Consider the following 21657-nt stretch of genomic DNA (forward strand, 5'->3'; position numbering starts at 1 on the left):
GCCTCAGTTGGCAGCCATCACCACATCTTGTGGTAGTGTATTTGAGATATTTCGAATTATTAATTGCTTGAATTGTTTGAAATATTGCTTGAAAAAAATGTGTTTTAAATATGTAAATACAGTACCTCAAATATACTCTCATTTCTCTTCAACTTGTATAAATCTAAATGTGCCTAATGGCAACTGATCTGCTTAGTAGTTAATAAACTGAGATCTGACATCAAATAAACCATTCCTCCCAAAGATCTACTTGTTAGCTAGCTTTCACCAAACAAGATGAGGGAAAATTCATGCTCTCCAATGTTTCTTGCAATTCTTCTTCTACCTGAGATTATTTCAGTTGTAGTCATATTGACTGCACTAGCTCCCAGTTGACATAGTTATGGGTCCACTTTCTGGGTATCTCAAAGGAATGTGCAAATGAGCAAGTTAGCTTTGGATCCAAAGGGATGAAACTGGTCCCTTTACACATCTAGAATGCTGCTTTTCTGGTCCAACCACCAGAAGTATCTAGTCAGTGTTTACTGATGTGACCAGAGAACATTACTCAGGTGTAGGCTATGGCAGTCATATGCTGCATGTTTATTTCTGTTTGTACAGGAGCACCCCATTGTAATCCCATTGAAAATCCATCTGAGAAGGACTTAACATTGCTTTGCCACTGTACAATATGTTGCATATAGTAGTAAAAATTAGTTAAGCTTTGAAAACAAAGCACTTCTTTTTCTGTATATTGTGATTTTCTCCTCAATTTCCTTTGTCTTTCTATTGAAAAATATGTATATTCCTTATAAGGGTGATAACTAGGCATCATTTTCCACCCTGTGTGCCAGTTTGTTCAGTAGTGGATTTCTAGCTAATGTTCTGGCCTACTGCTTACATTGCTATGCACATCAGTAAAATGCAGACTTAGCGCTTTTGTAAGAGGATTGTGAAAGCAATAAATTCCAGTTTCTACGCTATGGATTATATGCATCCAGTCTTTAGCTTTTGTTTCTTTATGGAGATTCTCTACTTGTGCTCTTTGAAGGGCCTTTCTCTTTGGTTGGCTTACAGACAGGAAAGCCAGAGTCTGTGAAATGTAATCTGTGTTGTAATTGTAACTGAGAATTTTTTGAACTAGATTGTGAAGTTAAAGAATATTGTCATCCTGCCTTCCGAAGACTGTTCAAATGTATTTGTTGTTGTGTGCCTTCAAAGTCATCTCAGAGTTATGGCAATGCTAAGGTGACCCTATCATGGGATTTTCTGAGAGCCCAAGGTCACCCAGCCGGTTTCCATGGCCCAGATGGGAATTTAACCCTGGTCTCCAGAGTCTTCGTCTGATGCTCAAACAACTACATCATACTAGTGTATTTGAAATATATATTTCATTTCATGTTCAGAGACTAGTGGTACAGGATTAAGGTTCAGGAAGAGATACCTAGGTTAGCTTGGAGCAGTGTTTCTCAAACTATGCTCCTCCAGGTGTTTTGGACTTCGGCTTCCAGAAATCCCAGCCAGCTTACCAGCTGTTAGGAATGTTGGGGGCTGAAGTCCAAAATATCTGGAGGAGCACAGTCTGAAAAACTTTGGGTTGGAGCATGGTGGTTTTTTTTTTACCTTTGCATTCAGCTGTTTGAATCAGATGGCATTCACTGACAGTAGTTTCTTCTGCTATTTGCATAGTTCTCTAGTACTTTAAAAAGCTGACGAACAAAAATATTAGTGTTCTGATGAGAATAGCAGTGCCTCTCTTGATTCATTATTGTTGCTAATTTGTATTGCCCCAGAAATGTGTATAGTTAGTGCATCAATCCTTATAAGAGCCCTGTAAAATAGGTTTGTTAAGTTGTCATGATGGCCTACGGTCACAAAGTAAATTCTATAACTCGGTTGGGATTTGAGCTTGAGTATCCCGTTCCAAATCCCACACTTTGAATTTAGTCCGTACTGTTTCTCTCAGATCAACAGTTTCTGTTAAAACAGTTCCAAGGTTGAAACATAATGGTGGGAGAAATGTTTCCATTCGTGTTTTGAATTTGCATAATTAGAATCCAAATTAGAATAGCAAACATAATTATAATAATTTGAATAATATGCAAATATGTCTCCAGATTTGAGGCACTGCATTATGGTAACCCTAGATACCCCCCCCCCCCAAAGTAATAGAGTTGCTTTGTCTCTAAAGTTAGGTAGCTACAATAGCATCTTCACTAGCTTCTTCTGTTTACCATGAAATACATTCCTTCAAGTCAAACAATGGCTTAGTATTACATATTTTCATCCACCCCTCCTACATTAGAAATTTATCATTAGTATGTATATCAGAGTTGGAAGTGTATGGCACACATCTACTGTTGTCTGGGTCCCCCCAGTCTTCTTTACACTCCTCTTGTTGCTGAATTCACACTGCAGAATTATAGCAGTTTAACTGTCATGTCTCAGTGCTATGGAATTCTGGGATTTCTCATTTTGTCACATATTTATCTTTATCAGAGAGCTCTGATGCTACAACAAAGTAGAAGTCCAAGGATTCGATAGGATAGAGTCATGACAATTAAAGTGGCGTCAAACTACTATAGCTCTGCAGGGTAGATAGTCTAAATGTTAGGCTCAACATATTTATTTATTTACTTATTTACTTCACTTATATACCACTTTTCTCACCCCAGGTGGAAGACTCAAAGCAGTTTCCAAACATATTATGACAAAATTCAATGTCTGCATAAAACAATAATAACATACAATTATCAATTAAATCATAAACGCAGTAACATTAAAACATGGAGTTAAAAACATATTTATATAAACATTAAAAACACATAATCCAAAAATCATAGTCCAGGGCTGTTCCAATATCAATCTTTATTGCACATAATCTCTGATCATTCATTTTATTGATTATTGCCCAAAGGTCCCATAGCCAAGTTTTTACTTTTTTTTTTTTTTTGAAGGCCAGAAGGGAGGGCGCTGATCTAATTTCAATGCATTTCTTACCACAAAATTGGTACATTACCTTGTTTTGAACAAAAAAAATTGGTGCCATTGTGCAAAAAATGAGCCTTTGTGGAAAGACTTACTATATGCCAGTCACTTGGCAACTTTAAAATTACTATAGTAAGCCAGGGAGGTGACATATCACAATGTTTCACTATTATGAAGAGTGAGAAAGTGACTTTTTTTGGATTTGGCAGGGATTTTTTTTTTAAATTAAATGGATACCACCCATTCTACTAAAAATAGTACTCAAGATAAATATAAATTACAGATAAAATAAAGTCATACTTAAAAATTGAAATTCATTAAACCGAAAACACACATTATAATAAAGACACACTGATGCGAAATACAGTGTCCACAAATGTCTCATCTTCAGTTTCTATACCAACTGTACCAAAATGCTATGAATTGAAATAGCCACTAGACTGAAATTTGAATCACTGAATGTATTCGACTACCCCTGGAAATTGTGTCTCTCTGGCTGTCTCAAGTTTGATCCAACTCTCATGTTTCTGTTTTCACAGCAGCAAATCCCTTGTTGTGCTCTACTGACCGGTTTCACTGTAGGAATGGCCTGTGCATTGATAAGAGCTTTATGTGTGACAATCAAAACAACTGCCGGGACAACAGTGATGAAGAAAGTTGTGGAAACTCTCAAGGTAGGTGGAAAGCACAAAACACAATTTTTCCAAGCAGATATGCAATTACATTGTGTTAATTCTTAACAACTCAGTGCTTCTTAATCAATACCTCACTGTCTGAAATAGAGCTTATCTAAAATCTTATCTTAAACTTATCTAATATCTAAATTTTTTGCTTAAGGCAGGGGCAGGTTATATGTGTCAGTCTGGAAGACTGGGAAGGGAGTGAACAGCACTGTCAAAATTGTCACTAATCAAAAAAGTGTTTTCCTTTTAAACATGACGGTAGCACTTTTTCTGTGAATGTTATTAAGTCATAAAGAACTGCACATTATTTAATTGGATACATTACTAAATTGAAGTTGAAAAGACAGCCAGTATCCACATATGTAAAGGTTATTTAACAGAGTTTATTAGGCATGTGGCACACCTCTTTGAACTTATTTATTTTATTTATTTATTTCCATCATTTCTATCCCGCCCTTCTCACCTGAAAAGATTCAGGGAGGCTCACAATCCGGAAGAATTTGGCAGAAACTTTCAGCTTTTCCTCCAAATGCAAAGCTTTTCTTTTCCATAGAATTTGTTACTTGCCCTCAGGCTGGGGCCCTGAGTGTTTTCATACAAATGTGTGACAGATAAGCAAACTTTGGCTTCTCTGTATGCCTGCGTGTATGTATGTATGTATGTATGTATGTATGTATATAGACACACACACACACACATGCACACGCACACACACATATATATATATATATATACACCATATATATTGGTGGAGGAATTGCTCATTTAGGCCTATTTTGTATGAAGTAAAGGTAAAGGTTTTCTCATGTCGTTAAGTCTAGTTGTGTCCAACTCTGAGGGTTAGTTCTCATCTCCATGTCTAAGCCAAAGAGCCAGCATTGTCCATAGACACCTCCAAGTTCATGTGGTTGGCATGACTGCATGGAGCGCTGTTACCTTCCCACCAGAGTGTACCTATTGATCTATTCACATTTGCATATTTTTAAACTGCTAGGTTGGCCGAAGTTGGGGCTAACAGTGGGAGCTCACCTCACTCCCTGAATTCAAACTGCCGAGAGCAAATATATAATGTACAGACACAGCCCTGGTGGTGAGAGTGATCAGAAATGGGTGCTTTTTGGTTCAATAGAACCAAAATGAATTAATCCATTCCCATCTCTGCTTCCTTATGTCAAGTCTTTGCTGCTTTTCTCTGCAGACACACATTAATGGCAATTACTTGTTCCAGTGCCATGTCAGTGTCATCTCCAACTGCCACCCTTGCCCTTTCTGCAGTTCTGGGCTAGTGCTCACATCGTTAAATAAGAGACCCCTTTCTCCCTTTCTTCACCAACTCTGCCAAGAACAAAACAGAATGCGCAAAGGGCACAGATCAATGTTCTTTTCGATGTTTTCAAAAGAACATGCCACGGCTCCAAGCCGCAGTGGGAGTCGATAACAGTTTGATCCATGTTTATTGCTGGGGCCTTCCCTCTTCTTCTGTGCCGTTGACCATGTTTTGAGAATTTGTTACTTCATATTTAATAAGCGTATAGAGAAAAGAACTAAAAACTGGTGTTGATAACTCCTAGAAACTAATCTTTAGATAGCATTCACACAGCTGGAAATGCATTTTTGAAGATAAACTCTTTTGTAGTTTTGCCTCTTCCTTTTTCAACAATGCCTATAAAAGCACATTCCCAACAGTCTTCGGGGGATGTTCATTACAACACCATATTTTTAACTAACCCAGTATTTCTTTAATCTTATCAAAAGTTGTTTGACTACGTTCTGTCAAATCATTGCAACAGATTAATCCTAAAGACAGAGTTCATGTAATGTAGTTGCAAATCTGAACTGTCAGTCTTTTCTTTCCTGTTGAATTTTCTCTCATGTTCATGTTTAAACTTTGCTTCACTTTAACCTGGTTGCCTATTGTGAACTCATTTTCTTCTTATTACTACATTTATCTGTTCCTTAACTGACTCTGAATGATGTTTGCAAAGTGCCAAAACACAGTAATATCCCCTCAATGCTGTTATTAGTTTAATGATAGTGTTGTTGCCCAATTACAAGCTGGGTGGTCTGCAAGCCTCATTAATCGTCAGTTTGCGTATTCTATTACCAGACATTGAAGATAGTCTCTTTCTGATTAGCTTTTTTGTCTCGTCTCAAACATTTTGTAGTGTGTAGAGAGGCAGGGAGGAGAAACTATTAACCCCCACACAGTTCTGCTGAGATTGCAGTCTGGTCTTCTGAATCGACCTTCCATTTTTAGCTGTTTCCAAGTTCCTTAAGGTGGAAGGGATAAGTGATCCATTAAAAGATGCAAGTTAGTATTTGTGATTGCATTTGAGTCAGCAGTTCTCTGGACTTAAGCTAGAAGAAAGATGGAAGAACCTGATAATGATTATTGCACAGCTTTCCGCTGATGTGCATGTTATCCACTCAGGCAAGTCTCTTGAACATTTGATTTTCAACCCAATTTCACGAATATGGTGAATGTGTCCTATCTGATATTTCCATTGTGTAGGGGATACTTGAAATAATCTTACCGTGTGTTATTGCCAACTTCTGACACAACCACCAGAATACTAATCTTTTCCATAACATGCTCATTGTTATCAATCACTTGAGGAAAATGATGAGAGAAAGAGATTAAATTATAAAGGTCAGATAAACACATCTTCTTCAGTTTTTATTCAACACTCATCAGATTTCAGTTGAAACCAGATCACCACCACCGCTATGATGTTGCTACTGTTTTCTTCTAGCCCTTCACCAAAGACCTGTGATCCAAACTTAACAAGCAAATATAGGCTCCTCCTATGAATCAAGAAAAGACATCACTCACTAGCAAAGACAATAATGCTTAGTAAAGTAGAAGGCAGCAAGAAAAGAGGAAATCCACATTGCGGATGAAGGGACATGAGCCTCTACACGGATAGAATAGATAGACTCAATCAAGGAACCCATAGCCTGAGCCTGCAATACTTGAGCATGGGAATTGAAAGTGCCTTGTTCGTAGGGTCACCATAAGTCAAAGTAGACTTGACAGCAGCAATAGCAGCAAATGGATCAAAATTAAAGTAGAAGCAGCAAGTTTGTTCACAGTACTCAAAACAGCAGGAAAAAGTAGGGTCTGTAAAGATCTCTGTTGAGACTGGTGCTTCTCAAGTTGATTAGAAATGCTAACTGAGCTAGAGGTGAAGTAAGGGTTAGGGTTAGGGTTAGGTAGGTGTTGCCAAACTGTTCAAGATGTGGGCATTAAAATGGAGAATACAGTTCAGTGTAAGTAAATGTAAAACTAAAATGTGGTCACACACACACACAACATTTCCAACTTCTCGGGCAACCTAATGGCAGTTGAGCTGCTACTGACTAGATAGAAATTATGGGTTTTGTTGCATAGTTTAATGAAAATATGATAGTTGTTGTTTGTGTTTGTTTATATAATATAATTGTACATGGTGTTTTACAAGTAAAAAACCAACAAAACAATTCCCTACTCTCAGATATACAATCTTAGTAAGACACAAAAGTAAAAGGGGATGTCAGTGTAGGATGGAACTAAGTACATCAGATACTATATCTTCTTCTTTTCCACCATGACCAGGGCAGTGGCAGTTGTGATTGGGGATGGAGGCTTTCTTTGGCCTCTGGTCCAATGTATGATGAAGCTCTGCCTGCTTCTTCTCTCCCTCTGAGGCCAGGGAGGCGAATCTTTAGGAAAGGGGATGAAATTACCAGTATAGTAGAAACCAATTTTGAGAAGAATAGTGTAGAATTGGGGAAAGGACATAAAATGGCAATAAACATGATCTGTAGCCTCATCTATTCTGTACGAACAGTATTTTTTAGCTTAGATACAAGGACAAGTAAGGGGAGGGCATTTTATTTATTTATTTATTTATTTATTTATTTACGCCATTTCTATCCCACCTTTCTCACACGAGGGGACTCAAGGCATGATAAAGAAATGTATGGTGCAGAATCATTATATAGGAACAGCCTTTTCCCCAGTCTCAAAACAGAAGCACTGAGTTCATCAGAAAGCATGAGATCATATATGTGCATAGAAATTTTAGTTTAAAAAAATCAACCCAAGATACTTGACTTATCCATGAGTCAATGTAACTCTTAGAAAAAAGGATCAGTACCCTTCTCTGAGTAGAGTAGCAAAAGGTGGAAATATGTCCAGGGAGAATCTAAAAGATGCCCCAAGCCCTCTTCTCTCTCCACCACAGCACCACCACTTCTAGCCTTTTTAAAATGCCTGGATGGGAAAATGCCAGTGGCAACCTGGCGGAGCTGACCCCTAAAATAACACTGACATTTTCCCCTCTTTGTGGAATAAATCTTGACTTATCAAAATCTGTAATTTTTGCCCCAAAACCTTATACATGAATCTGTATGTTGCACCAACAGTTGTCATGTAATTAATAGATTCCAGGAAAGTAAATCAGTTCTGTTGAACAAGTAATATGTTTTCGTTTACCCAGAGCAATACCAGATTTCTCCTTCATTTTGAGAGAATGTTTTATCCCAAAAGCTTGACAAGTTAGCTAGAACAAAAGGAACCAGGCTCAAATTCCTGCTGTGTGGTGGGTTTAAGAAATGGATGCCAAATTGTATAGGTATATCCTAATTTGTAATAAGATACCCAGTATCCCATTTCTGAAATGAGCATCGCTTCCACCATATTCTGCCTCCCATTGAGTCCATAACCAGTCCTTTACACATGGATGATTGATGAAATGTCCTTAAACTGAAAAGGCTGCAATATTGCTTAGACATCCTGACTCCTTATAGCCTAATTCTGGCTCTGCAAGTTTTCCTTTTATTGAGTCTGTATTTGGCTTGTTATTTATGTAGGCTGTAAACTGAAGCTTAACTTGTAATTACTGTACCTTAGCTTAGTCTAGATACAGCCTACATCTGGAACTTAATAGTTAAAGACAGACTAAAAAGCAAGAAAAATCATAAGAACAGATACAAATGAAATGATTCCCAATGCTTAATCAAAGCTTAATCTGTGGTTTTGCATATTTTAGTAGCTGAAAACAGCTTGGTTATAGCATCTGGTACTGAAAAATAGCTTCCAGAAAGTTTTATCAGCTGGAAAACATTTTTAATAACTCATTCACTAGCCTGCTCCACTCTACTTTTCTAAAGTAAAATGTACTTTAGAGGTTTTAAAAAGAATTCCATCATTTTAGAGGACACCTCTAAAAGATGCAAAGCAGATACAGAATTTGCTGAAGACTCTAAAGTGGCATCTATGATGAGTTAAATCATTGAATTACATTAAATGTGCCAGTGTGCAATTCTTTTACAGTTCAAAAATGGACAGTTTTGAGAATTTATGTGGACAACAAATATTTTTTTCCATTCTTGATTGATTAGAAGGTAGAACGTTTTGTTCATATGAATCAAGAGTAGAGCTATTTCTTTAGATGGCGGAATATTTGATTAATGGTAAAGAGGAGTACCAATCTCCTTCATGACCTCAATTGTCTTAGGTAATCCTTGCGGGTCTTAGCATGATTAATCTATTGTTTTGTTGCTTTGCAAGCTCTTGTCCTCTTAGAAGGATTCTTCTTATATGTTTATAATTATCTGCACTGTCAAAAAGATAAAGGTAAGAATAGAGTTGTTTGCGCCTGTGCAGTAAGGAAAATTGTGTCACATTAGCTGAAGAATTTGTTGTCTCAGAATGAGCCATGATGGTTCTATAAAACCCTAATTCAGATTGCCTGCTAACCTCAGCAAGAAGATGACCGGCTTCTTCTAAATTGGAATCAGCTTTTTTCCTTGAGTTGTACAAAAGCTTTTTCACTCTCCGTTATGTTTTCAAGATCATCAACAATTCTGATTCCTGTTAGTTTATGTTCAAATCAATACCTTCTATTTTTATTTTCATATGGTAATACTTTTGTGGCCTTCCTTCCAACAGATTTATTTATTATTTATTTATTTCTCGCCTCCCCATATAGATTGAGGGAAGGAACAGCAATGGATTAAACATAACTTGAATTAAAGGAGGGCATACAATCAATCCATATTTTAAAATAATCAAATATACTTTAGAGATGTTGGTGATGATTTTATATGGTGAGAACCACAAGTACCCAGTGACCAGTTTCAGTTTCTCTAAATTTCTAGCATGAATGTTAAACCTGAAATGGAATTGCAGAATTTGTTTATCTTTAGGTTTTTGGCTGTTAAACTATTGGATTGTGAGTAGTCTAGAATGGTTTATGATGGAAACACAAAATTGTCCTTTCCTTCCACTTTTTTCATGTCAGGCGTGACTTGAAAAACTGCAGGTCACTTCTGGTGTGAGAGAATTGGCCATCTGCAAGGATGATGCCCAGGGTTCTCCCGATGTTTCTTCTGCTAATATGTAACATTTTGCTTTATGTAATTTTATGCATAAAGGAAAGATCTTTGCTTTCATTGATGTGTGCAATGTGTACATTGTGTTAGAATTTAACTGATTCCTCTAATTTACAGCTGTTTTTCACAGTGGTTTTAAATAAGATTCCTTTTTCAAATGCAGCCACATTGCAAAAAATTAAGGCACTTTTCTGCTGAAGATAAATATGTTTTGTGGGATGCATCATGGTGGATTTGGCAGAGATTCATACCACAAAACTGCCCAATATATCTAACATGATTTATTAGATAGAGAACAAACTTGAGTGAGCTACTGTTCTTTTTATAAGCGAGTCCTGTGGAATATCAGCCTAGGAAAATAAAGCATCCAGAAATGCTGCCTATAAGATGCCTATAGTCTCATATGATGATGTTACTTCAAAGCATTTGCTGTACTAGATTGTACATGGGATAAAAACCTAAGTGGATTTTAATATGTGCAATATATTATGCAGATTTGTGCTGATGTCATTCTGGTTATTGTGTGCTGATGTTGGCAATGAGTAATTGCTGGTATCCAGCATGAAATACTACTACAGTGTTCCCTCTCTACTTTGCAATTCACTTTTCACAGATTCGCTGTTTTGCGGTTTTTCAATAAACTCTAAAAAACTATTGTAAATCATAAAAAATTACAATTTACAGCCTAAGGAAGGGCCGAATGAGAAGCTGAAGTGAAAGAAAAGGAGCCCAAGCAGCAATAGGAGGAGAAGGAGGCAATTCATCAACACACGATTGGTTGATAAAGACTTAAAATAGTGTATAACTACCAAAATAATGTATAAATATTAAAATAAATATAGCACCCCTACTTCACGGATTTTCACTTATTGCGGGTGGTCCTGGAACCTAACCCCAGCGATAAGTGACGGAACACTATACTCCCAAAATGTTTCCTTCCTTTCTTTTTATTTTTGTAATGCATGTATTTTAAATTTGAAAATAATTATACAGATATATTTCTTATATATTATAATCCTCCTCTTTGCCTGTAATTAACTGTATGTTACTTTATTAAAAATAAGAATCCTGATAGGTCAACTTTTATCATTTATTTTCCCCTATTCAGTTAATTGCTGAATCAGGTAAACATTTCTTAATAAATTAAAAATATTCCTAATTAATCATCAAGTAGAATTTAATCATACAACTGTTTAGAAAAATTGCATATAGTCCTGTTTCTCTCCTAAGAAAGCATGTATTTCGTTTTTAAATGAACACTGTTTTAATCAAAAGCAGTTGTGAAAAAGGAGCAATGGGAGAAAATCACACAGGCAGAGAATTGAACTAGATGGCCCAGGTGACCTCTTCCGACTTTATTATTCTATGATTCTAGGAGGCACATAAAATAGTAGAAAAGAAGCACATGGAAGAAGGAAATGACAAAGTGTAGTGTTAGACAGAAGGATTTGTAAAGAAGGAAGAAATCAAGAATCTAAGATGGAGAGAGAATTGAGGGGACACCCTCAAGGCATCAGAAAAGGACAGTGCTAAGGAGACATAGAAAGTAGAGAATTCAGTGGAGTTGAAGAATTTGATGAGAGTGTTGTTGGCCTCTCTCTCTTTCTTAAAAAGAATTCAGAGAATTATTTTTTCTTCATAGACAGCAGTTGTTTAGTTCCTCTGGGGTATGTTGACATAGATGTTAAGCATCTTAATATCTTCTATTAATATTAAATTATTAATGAAGACTTCTTAAAATATGTTAGAAAGTCTGGCATTACCAAAAGGCTCTTATTTTTTAGTTTGTCCAAAATATTGCTCAACTTGTGTTTCAGAAAAGAACTTGTTTTTTTCTTCCTTGAAAAGGGGGGGGGGGGGGTTAATGCTTATAGGGGCCTTTGTTGGAATTGACTTGGTATTGGGGTTTATTATATGGTCTCCCACAGGGATCGAGGTCTTTAACAGTGCTGTCTCTGGGCTAACAAAAGCACATTGCTCCACAGGCTTCCTTCTGAATGAAAGGTAGCTCTCAGCAGGGGAGAAGCCAGTAAGAGATGCTGTAAGGCCATTACGTTTCTCCACTTACTCCCAGTCATTTATCAAATCACCAGTGGTGTTAAAGCAATGAGTGAGAAAGAGTAGAGGAGGGAGCTCCTTGTTTTATTGCTTGTTCTCCCATCTTTTGTTTTTTCTATGTTAGAGAAGATGAAATCATGATGTATGGTGATTAATCTTCAGTCACTTGCCTATTTGGTGACCTGAGTAAAACATTTTCTGCCGAAGGCTAATAGCATGTAGAAAGCTGAAATATTCCTCCGATTTTGCAGGCACCTCTTGGTGAGCGAAATAATTACAGCGCTAACTTATCAACTATCTGCAGTGAGGCAACTGCCTCAGGTGGTGGAATGGTGAGGACCCTACCACTAATGTTCTAGAGCAGAACGGTAATGATGGAAGCAAGTGACAGTAGCAGTGAGACGGTGGCCAGACAGAAATCTGGATAGGGCTTTTGTACTTTTCATGGTTGGGCAGAAGGGTAACTTCAGAATTCATTTCTTGTCACATAATCACCTGCTGAAATTTTCTCTGCTATATAACCTTAAACGTTACAGGAGCCATCTTTGATTTTCCCTCTGGAAACCCTAGGTGACAGAAAGGGAGGCCAGCTGTAAGTTTTCTTCTCCCACCTCCTCTAAACCGGGGTTTCTTAAACTTTTTCCACTCATGACCCTTATCTGCCCAAGAAAATCTTTTGCTACTCCTTTCTTTTGAAGAAATTTTTGTGACCCCAGGTATACAGGCATATAACATAGCTTTTAAAATCAAACATTTACTGATAAATCAACATTTATCAAGGCTTGCTAAATAGGCTGATTTTCCTTTTTATGAAGTACTAGCTGTGCCTGCCCACGCGTTGCTGTGGCGAAGTATGGTGGTATGGGAAATAAAGGATTGAGGAACTGGTGGTAGTTAAGGTAAAGGGTAAAGGTTTTCTCCTGACATTAAGTCCAGTTGTGTCCGACTGCACACTGAAGTGGATTATATGGCAGTGTGGAGTCAAGATAATTCAGTTCAAAGCAGATAATATAAGATTATAAATGGGCTGTGTGGAAGGGCCTTGACTCTACACTGCCATATAATCCAGTGCAAATTAGATAATTTGTGGAAGAAGCCTAAGTGAGGCCTAAGTCTGCCTGTCCCCTAACTGAACCCTGGCTGTCCCTTGGCTGAGTTGGTTGCTAGGAGACCAAGTGGGCAGAGATTAGCCCTCTAAACTAGCAGCAATTGGATAAAAACAATTATTGCTCTCCCTCTAATTAGGACTTTATTTTTCTTTTCTTTTTGTTGTATCAACTTAGAGGCGTGGATGATGGGTTGTGTTGTCAAATTTCAAGGTTGGGGGGCCTGTAGTTTTGTTGTTTTGTGGGTTGCCGTGATGCCATCACTCATTTATATATATAGACAGTTGAAGCATCTTCTGCAGGGTCCACTGTAAATACTGCAAGTTGTTGCTAACATATTCATGTAAATATCTAGGTGACATTCAGAAACCTTTTACTCTTGCCAATTTTTCATCACCCCTACATTGAGCTAAGGGGACACCATCTGGGGTTGTGAGCCACAGTTTAAGAAGCAATGATCTAAACAACCGAATGTATTATTTTCCAGTGACTGACAAAACCAACTCAGATGTGGTTGTCTGAAGAATTCTAACACACAACAAATCTTTTGAAATTGCCATTCCAACAAATAGGTGCTAGATTGTCTGAAAGAATTGTTGTCATGTAGTTCACTGGATCTCCAAGTTGGCCATCTCCATTTCATGTTTTTTAAAAAAAAAAAAAAAACCTGAAGAAGTTGAGCTGCTTTTAAACACACACACAACCATGTAGAATCATAGAATCATAGAATCATAGAATAGTAGAGTTGGAAGAGACCACATGGGCCATCTAGTCCAACCCCCTGCTAAGAAGCAGGAAATCGCATTCAAAGCACCCCCGACAGATGGCCGTCCAGCCTCTGCTTAAAAGCTTCCAAAGAATGAGCCTCCACCACAGTCCGGGGGAGAGAGTTCCACTGCCTAACAGCCCTCACAGTGAGGAAGTTCTTCCTGATGTTCAGGTGGAATCTCCTTTCCTGTAGTTTGAAGCCATTGTTCCGTGTCCTAGTCTGCAGGGCAGCAGAAAATAAGCTCCCTCCCTCCTCCCTATGACTTCCCCTCACATATTTGTACATGGCTATCATGTCTCCTCTCAGCCTTCTCTTCTGCAGGCTAAACATGCCCAGCTCTTTAAGCCTCTCCTCATAGGGCTTGTTTTCCAGACCCTTAATCATTTTAGTCGCCCTCCTCTGGACGCTTTCCAGCTTGTCAGCATCTCCCTTCATCTGCGGTGCCCAAAACTGGACACAGTATTCCAGGTGTGGTCTGACCAAGGCAGAATAGAGGGGGAGCATGACTTCCCTGGATCTAGACGTTATTCCCCTATTGATGCAGGCCAAAATCCCATTGGCTTTTTTAGCTGCCGCATCACATTGTAGGCTCATGTTTAACTTGTTGTCCACGAGGACTCCAAGATCTTTTTCGCACACACTGCTGTCAAGCCAGGCGTCCCCCATTCTGTATCTTTGATTTCCATTTTTTCTGCCGAAGTGAAGTATCTTGCATTTGTCCCTGTTGAACTTCATTTTGTTAGTTTCGGCCCATCTCTCTAGTCTGTCAAGATCGTTTTGAATTCTGCTCCTGTCTTCTGGAGTGTTAGCTATCCCTCCGAGTTTGGTGTCATCTGCAAACTTGATGATCGTGCCTTCTAACCCTTCGTCTAAGTCGTTAATAAAGATGTTGAACAGAACCGGGCCCAGGACGGAGCCCTGCGGCACTCCACTTGTCACTTCTTTCCATGATGAAGACGACGCATTGGTGAGCACCCTTTGGGTTCGTTCGCTTAGCCAATTACAGATCCACCTAACCGTAGTTTTGTCTAGCCCACATTTTACTAGTTTGTTTGCCAGAAGGTCGTGGGGGACTTTGTCGAAGGCCTTACTGAAATCCAGGTACGCTACATCCACAGCATTCCCTGTATCGACCCAACTCGTAACTCTATCGAAAAAAGAGATCAGATTAGTCTGGCATGACTTGTTTTTGGTAAATCCGTGTTGACTATTAGCAATGACCGCATTTGTTTCTAAGTGTTTGCAGACCACTTCCTTAATGATCTTTTCCAGAATCTTGCCTGGTATTGATGTGAGGCTGACCGGACGGTAATTGTTTGGGTCGTTCTTTTTTCCCTTCTTGAAGATAGGGACCACATTCGCCCTCCTCCAATCTGCTGGGACTTCTCCTGTTCTCCAAGAACTCTCGAAGATGATTGCCAGTGGTTCTGAAATAACTTCCGCTAGTTCCTTCAATACTCTTGGATGTAGCTGATCTGGCCCTGGCGACTTGAATTCGTTTAGAGTGGCCAGGTGTTCCTGGACAACTTGTTTCCCTATTTGGGGTTGGATTTCCCCCAATCCTTCGTCCATTCCATGTTGCTGAGGTTGAAGATGGCTTTCTTTTTGTGAGAAGACCGAGGCAAAGAAGGCATTAAGTAGTTCTGCCTTTTCCCTATCCCCTGTCACCATGACCCCATCTTCTCCTTGCAGTGGCCCTATCGCCTCCTTTTTCTTCCTTTTTCTACCAACGTAAGCAAAAAAACTTTTTTTGTTGTTTTTTATGTCCCTGGCAAGCCTGAACTCATTTTGCGCTTTAGCCTTGCGAACCTTTTCCCTACAGGAGTTGGCTATACGTTTGAATTCTTCTTTGGTGATTTCTCCCCTTTTCCACTTCTTGTGCATGTCACTTTTGAGCTTTAGCTCAGTTAGAAGTTCTTTGGACATCCATTCTGGCTTCTTTGCACTTGTCTTATTTTTCTTCTTTGTTGGCACTGTTTGCATTTGCGCCTTGAGTATTTCACTTTTGAAAAACTCCCATCCATCCTTAACTCCCTTGTTTTTTAATATCGGCGTCCATGGAATGCCGCTCAGTAATTCCTTCATTTTTTGGAAGTCAGCTCTCTTAAAGTCCAGAATGCATGTTTGACTTGTCTTAGTTTCAGCATTCCTTTGTATTGCAAACTGCAGGAGCACATGGTCACTTGCCCCTAAGGATCCAACCACTTCAACTGTATTGATCAGGTCTTCCACATTTGTTAAGATTAGATCAAGAGTTGCTGATCCCCTTGTTGCCTCTTCTACCTTCTGGACCATAAAATTATCTGCAAGGCAAGTGAGGAATTTGTTGGACTTTGTACTCTTGGCTGAGTTTGTTTTCCAGCAGATATCGGGATAATTGAAATCGCCCATGACTACTATATCTCTTCTTTGTGCCTGTTTGGTCAGCTGTTGACAGAAGGCTTCATCAAGTCCTTCATCCTGACTCGGAGGTCTGTAGTAGACACCCACGACAAGATCTTTTTGAGTCCCGGTTCCCTTGATTCTTATCCAGATGCTTTCAAGCTGGTTTCCCAGATTACAGTCTTGCATTTCTTCTGCAACGTAACTGTTTTTGACATATAAAGCTACTCCCCCTCCTCTCCCCTTTGTTCTATTTCTGTGAAAGAGGTTATAGCCCTCAATGGTTAAATTCCAGTGATGGGAGTCATCCCACCAGGTTTCAGTGATGCCTATGACATCGTATGTGTGGTGCTGTGCTAGGAGTTGGAGTTCGTCTTGCTTATTTCCCATGCTCTGAGCATTAGTGTAAAGACATGTAAGCCCCTGTGACCTCCCCTCGAACTGTTTATTTGGGATTATTGTGCTCTCTGTACTTGGTCCTTGCTGTGTTTGTGCAGCCCTCCGTTTAGCCTTTCGGCGGTTCCCTGTGGTCGTGGGTAATATAGTGTTCGCCAGGCTGTTGTTCCCCTCCCCCAGTGGATTTAGTTTAAAGTGCGCCTGATGAGGTTTGTGAGTCTGTGTGCAAAAAGATGTTTTCCTACTTGTGTGAGATGCACCCCATCGCTTGCCAGTAGTCCATCCTCTTGGAAGAGTAGACCATGGTCAAGGAAGCCAAAATGCTCCTCTTGACACCATTTTCTGAGCCAGTTATTGACCTGTACTATTTTTCCTGCCCTTGTAGAGCCATGTCCTACAACGGGGAGGAGGGATGAAAAGATCACATGTACATTATACAGTTTTAGCTTTGTTCCCAGAGCTCGAAAATCATTTGTGATCTTTTGAAAAGTATGCCTAGCGGTGTCATTGGTACCTACATGAATCAACATAAGGTGGGGAGGGTGATGGGGCTTTAGGAGCCTGCTTAGCCTCTGAGTGATATGGTGTATTTTTGCCCCCGGGAGGCAGCATGTTTCACAACTTGTCTCTCTCACACACAAATATGCACACACACCTGCGTGTTTATGGGTATGTGTGGTTACATAATACTGCTCATACCTTCAACAGAAGTTTGGATATGTTTGATGAAATACCAATATGATTATACATTTCTGCTAAATAATATTTTACCTTTTGACTGATACAATGAGGCTGAAAGCTATTTCAGTTTCTTTTTTAATATTTTTATTGAAGTTCATTATTTTACATAACTATATTAAAAAAAGGGATTGGGAGAGGGGTAGTCAGGGTGGGGTATAGGAAAAAGGAAAAAGAAAAAAAGGGTTTCTTTTTGAGATATTCAGTTAGTATCACTGAGATCTGACATTTTGCTTAGACATGTCCAAGGAGCCATAACCATAGTCTAGTGTGATATGTAAACAGAGAAACCATTTGTGTTTAGCTTTTAAACCAGAATAATAAACCAAGGTTTTCCAGGAGTATGTGTCAATCATAGCTCACTGGCCGTGTTATGATGTCTCAGTTAGCAAACTTTAGGTAAGGACATAGGAGCAGTGCAGCTATTGATCAAATCCTTTTCATCTGTCTATGCATCCTGGACTTTAGCTCAGCTTTAACTTTGCTTTTCCTTTCTTTCTACCAGTATTTTTTCAAAAGATTTGTTGGCTTGCTGTATGATCGTGTGTATAGTTACTTTGATTTACTGAGAATGTTACGGGTAATTTTGTTGAAACGTTTTGGTTGTGTTTAACACAGAAAGAAACTTCCCAAACTGTCTTGGCATACAAATGTATTTGGCAGCAACATTTTCCTGTCTGGCACCCTCCATGGACAAAATATTGTGGAGTGGAAACCTGGAGAAAGATTTAGCACGTTTATCCTTGTGTTTAACCAGAAAATTTTCATAAGTTATTGAATTTAACAGTTGGTGTTTCTGGAGACTTTTTCAATTTTCCACCCTTTTTGTCTTCTTCCTACATCTGTATCATCTCATTCCAGTAGCTGAACTTTCAGCATAGAAGATGGAGATTTGGAGAATCCAGCTGCAAGGATGTACTTGGTTGCAGGTCTCATTAGACCTCTGAATATTTACTAGCAGCAAAAATAACCAACTTTGTAAGAATCCTTCAATCCTTCTCAGTGTGTTGACTCACCTATATGGAGTTCGGAAAGTCCAGCTGGTTCAAAATACGGCAGCCAGATTGGTTATGAGAACATTTAGGAATGAGCATATTACACCTATCCTAAAGTCACCTCACTGGCTGCCAGTTAGTTTCCGGAAGCTTCCCATCGGACAGATGGCAAGCTATTTAACCTCAACAGATTGAAAACTAAAAGCAAGGTCACAACAACATCTATTATGGAACTTCAATATGCTGATGATAATGTGGTCCAGGCTCATATAGGGGAAAAAAACCTACAAGCCACTCTAAACACCTTTGCAGAAGCATACGAAAAGCTTGGCCTCTCACTGAACATCGAGGAAACCAAAGTGCTCTTTTAACTGGCTCCAGCCAATCCCTTTGCAATGCCAGACATACAACGTTAGAAAATGTTGACCATTTCAGTTACCTTGGTAGCCACCTCTCCACAAAAATCAACATCGACACCATCTGAGCTTTGTGAGTGCAACATTCTTCTGAATGAAGCAGAGAATGTTTGAGAATCAAGACATTCATAGGGAGATCATGATGCTTGTTTATAAAGCTATTGTCCTCCCAACTCTGTTTTATGCCTGTGAAACATGGGCCGTCTACAGACGTCACACTCCTGGAATATTTCCATCAGTGTTGCCTCTGAAAATCCTGCAAATCTCTTGGGAAGACAGGTGGACAAACATCAGCATGCTAGAAGAAGCAAATACCACCAGCATTGAAGCGATAATCCTCCGCTGGACAGGCCACGTTGTCCGAATGCCCAATCACCGTCTCCCAAAGCAATTGCTATACCCCCAACTCAAGAATGCAAAATGGAATGTTGATGGACAGGAAAAGAGATTTAAAGATAGGCTTAAAGCCAATCTTTAAAACTGTGGCATAGACACTGCAAACTGGGAAGCCCTGGCCCTTGAACGCTCTAACTGGAGGTCAGCTGTGACCAACAGTGCTGTGGAATTCAAAGAGGCACAAATGGAGGGCGAAAGGTAGAAATGTGTCAAGAGGAAGGCGCATGAAGCCAACCCTGACCGGGATCGCCTGCCATTTGGAAACTGATATCCTCACTGTGGAAGGACATGTGGGTCAAGAATAGGTACCCACAGTCACTGACGGAACCACCGCCAAGACCCTATGCTTGGAAGGCCATCCTACTCGGACAGGAGTGATTGCCGATGATGAGTTTCTGAGGAAAGTACAAGTTGTTGGTTTTGACCTTTAAAGCCCTACATGTTTTGGGTCTAGGTTACCTAAAAGATCACCTTCTCCCATAGAATCCACCCCGCACACTTAGATCCTCTGTGGGGCAGTTACTCCAATTAGCCAAAATTCGACTGGCAACCACCACCCAGAGGATCTTTTCATCAGTCACGCCATGACTGTGGTAGAGCTACAGCAGCTGGATCAGCTGCGGAATTTAAGATACAAGTGATGACTTATCTCTTCCGGCAGGCCTACCCAGACATCAATGACATTGAAGCTATGGGGCACACAGATGTACATAAATATTTTTTATTGTTATACAAATGTCTATTGGTGAAGGAGGAGCTGTGGATTTTCATAGGAGGCATCTCTAGTATCAATAGGCTCAAAGTTACTTTTGCAAACATGTAAAGGCTGGTGTAGCGTACTGGTTGAAGAGCAACTTGGGATAGCAAGATTCAAATTTCCAGTGAGTTGTGAAAGGCATGTCTGATCGCGGAGCAATCACATTCTTTCAATCTGACCTATGCCACAGGGCTGTAATAAGAATAAAGGAAGAATGGAGTTTGAAACATGGCTGTTGAAGGGCCAGCTGAACCAGCAATATTCCCTCCTCATTTTTTATACTTTGAAATTTTGCAGAAGGCTGTTTTATTGTCATTGATATGTCTGGCTGCTGATGGAGGCTGGATACAACCTAGTACTCTCTACAGGAGTATTTTTTTTCCTTTATCTTTTAATCAGAATTGTTTGCTACAGTACTTTTTCACCCGATTTTTGGGAAAGGTATAACCTTATCCTTTCTGTGAGACCAGAATCTTGTAATTCTTAGTATATTGCCTGTTCTCTTTGTTTGAAAAGCACAGGGAAATAAGTGTGAACCTGAAACTTCACTGTTTACATTTTTATATGAATGCAGATACATCCTCCCTCCCAGTTTGGAAGTACATGTTCCCAGGAACTCCTAGTAACATAAATGAGGAAATTGGGGAGCTGTAGTCTCCTGCTCCTGTATCTTGTATATGGCAATAGTTACAGAGAACTTCCTGGCTGGATTTTTATAAGTAATACTAAGTTGATGCATGAGAGGATCTACATTATGAAGAGGATCAGCACTGTTCCCTAGTGTTTTTTAAAATAGTAATATGTCACTTTATAGGAAAGCTTTCTTCTTTTATGGTAGCAAAGATAGCTGTAGCAAAAGACCTGCTTCAATGCTATTGAAAGCTAAGCTGAAAACCAACTGACTAAATGCAGCCCTATGCCATTCTTTTAACAAAAGGCTACACAGTAATAGCATAATCATAACTGCCATCATTCTCAACACAAAGCTATTATGTTCCCATGCCATATTACTAGTTCCTGCTCTAAGGGCTTGCAGTACTTGGTATTTAACTATTGAGTGCTTGGAGTTCTGAAATACAATTTTTAAACAAATAATCTAATAATGTTTTCTCAAAATGGATTGGGTGTTTGCTTTCAGAGACTTAAAGAAAAAGATATTCTATAAGTGATGTGGGGTGATGAGCACCATAGGCCAAACATACCAGGCAGACACCAGGTGGGGGAATGTTATTTTATATTGTTACATGCTTATCCATTGTGGTTGCTATCATAAAGATTGAAAAATAAACAGTGTTGCTTTGTATTAAACCTCTACAATGAGCTATTGAAGTGTTTCTGTATTGAACATTACAAAAAAAATCACCTCTGCATTAATGGTTGCTGGAGGGTGTATTGATCTGCTGTATATACTGATCTGTAAGTCTAGAAATTTTCGTTAAATCAGACAAAAAAACCTGGGTTGACTAATAAGTACCGCACCTTAACTTCTATCCATGTAAGTAGTGTACTTTAACTCCTATCAAAAAGTCACTAAGTCCTTCATTGCAACTCTGGTCAACATCTGGTGAAAACATACCATAGGCAAGCACCGAATGACCTAAAAAATGTCTAGAGAG

At 39.1% G+C, this 21657-nt stretch overlaps 1 protein-coding gene across 3 annotated transcripts in view; it reads left to right on the plus strand.

The window, feature by feature from the left end:
- The window catches only part of ldlrad3 (low density lipoprotein receptor class A domain containing 3), a 245617-nt gene that overhangs the window by 126799 nt on the left and 97161 nt on the right, over positions 1-21657 (plus strand). For all 3 annotated transcript variants that reach the window (XM_062967887.1, XM_008105879.3, XM_008105887.3), the window contains exon 4: positions 3507-3641. In XM_062967887.1, the coding sequence (XP_062823957.1) occupies positions 3507-3641 (135 nt within the window). The remainder of the gene's footprint in view (positions 1-3506; positions 3642-21657) is intronic.

This window comes from Anolis carolinensis, chromosome 1, assembly GCF_035594765.1.
Source record: "Anolis carolinensis isolate JA03-04 chromosome 1, rAnoCar3.1.pri, whole genome shotgun sequence".
Classification (NCBI taxonomy): Eukaryota; Metazoa; Chordata; class Lepidosauria; order Squamata; family Dactyloidae; genus Anolis; species Anolis carolinensis.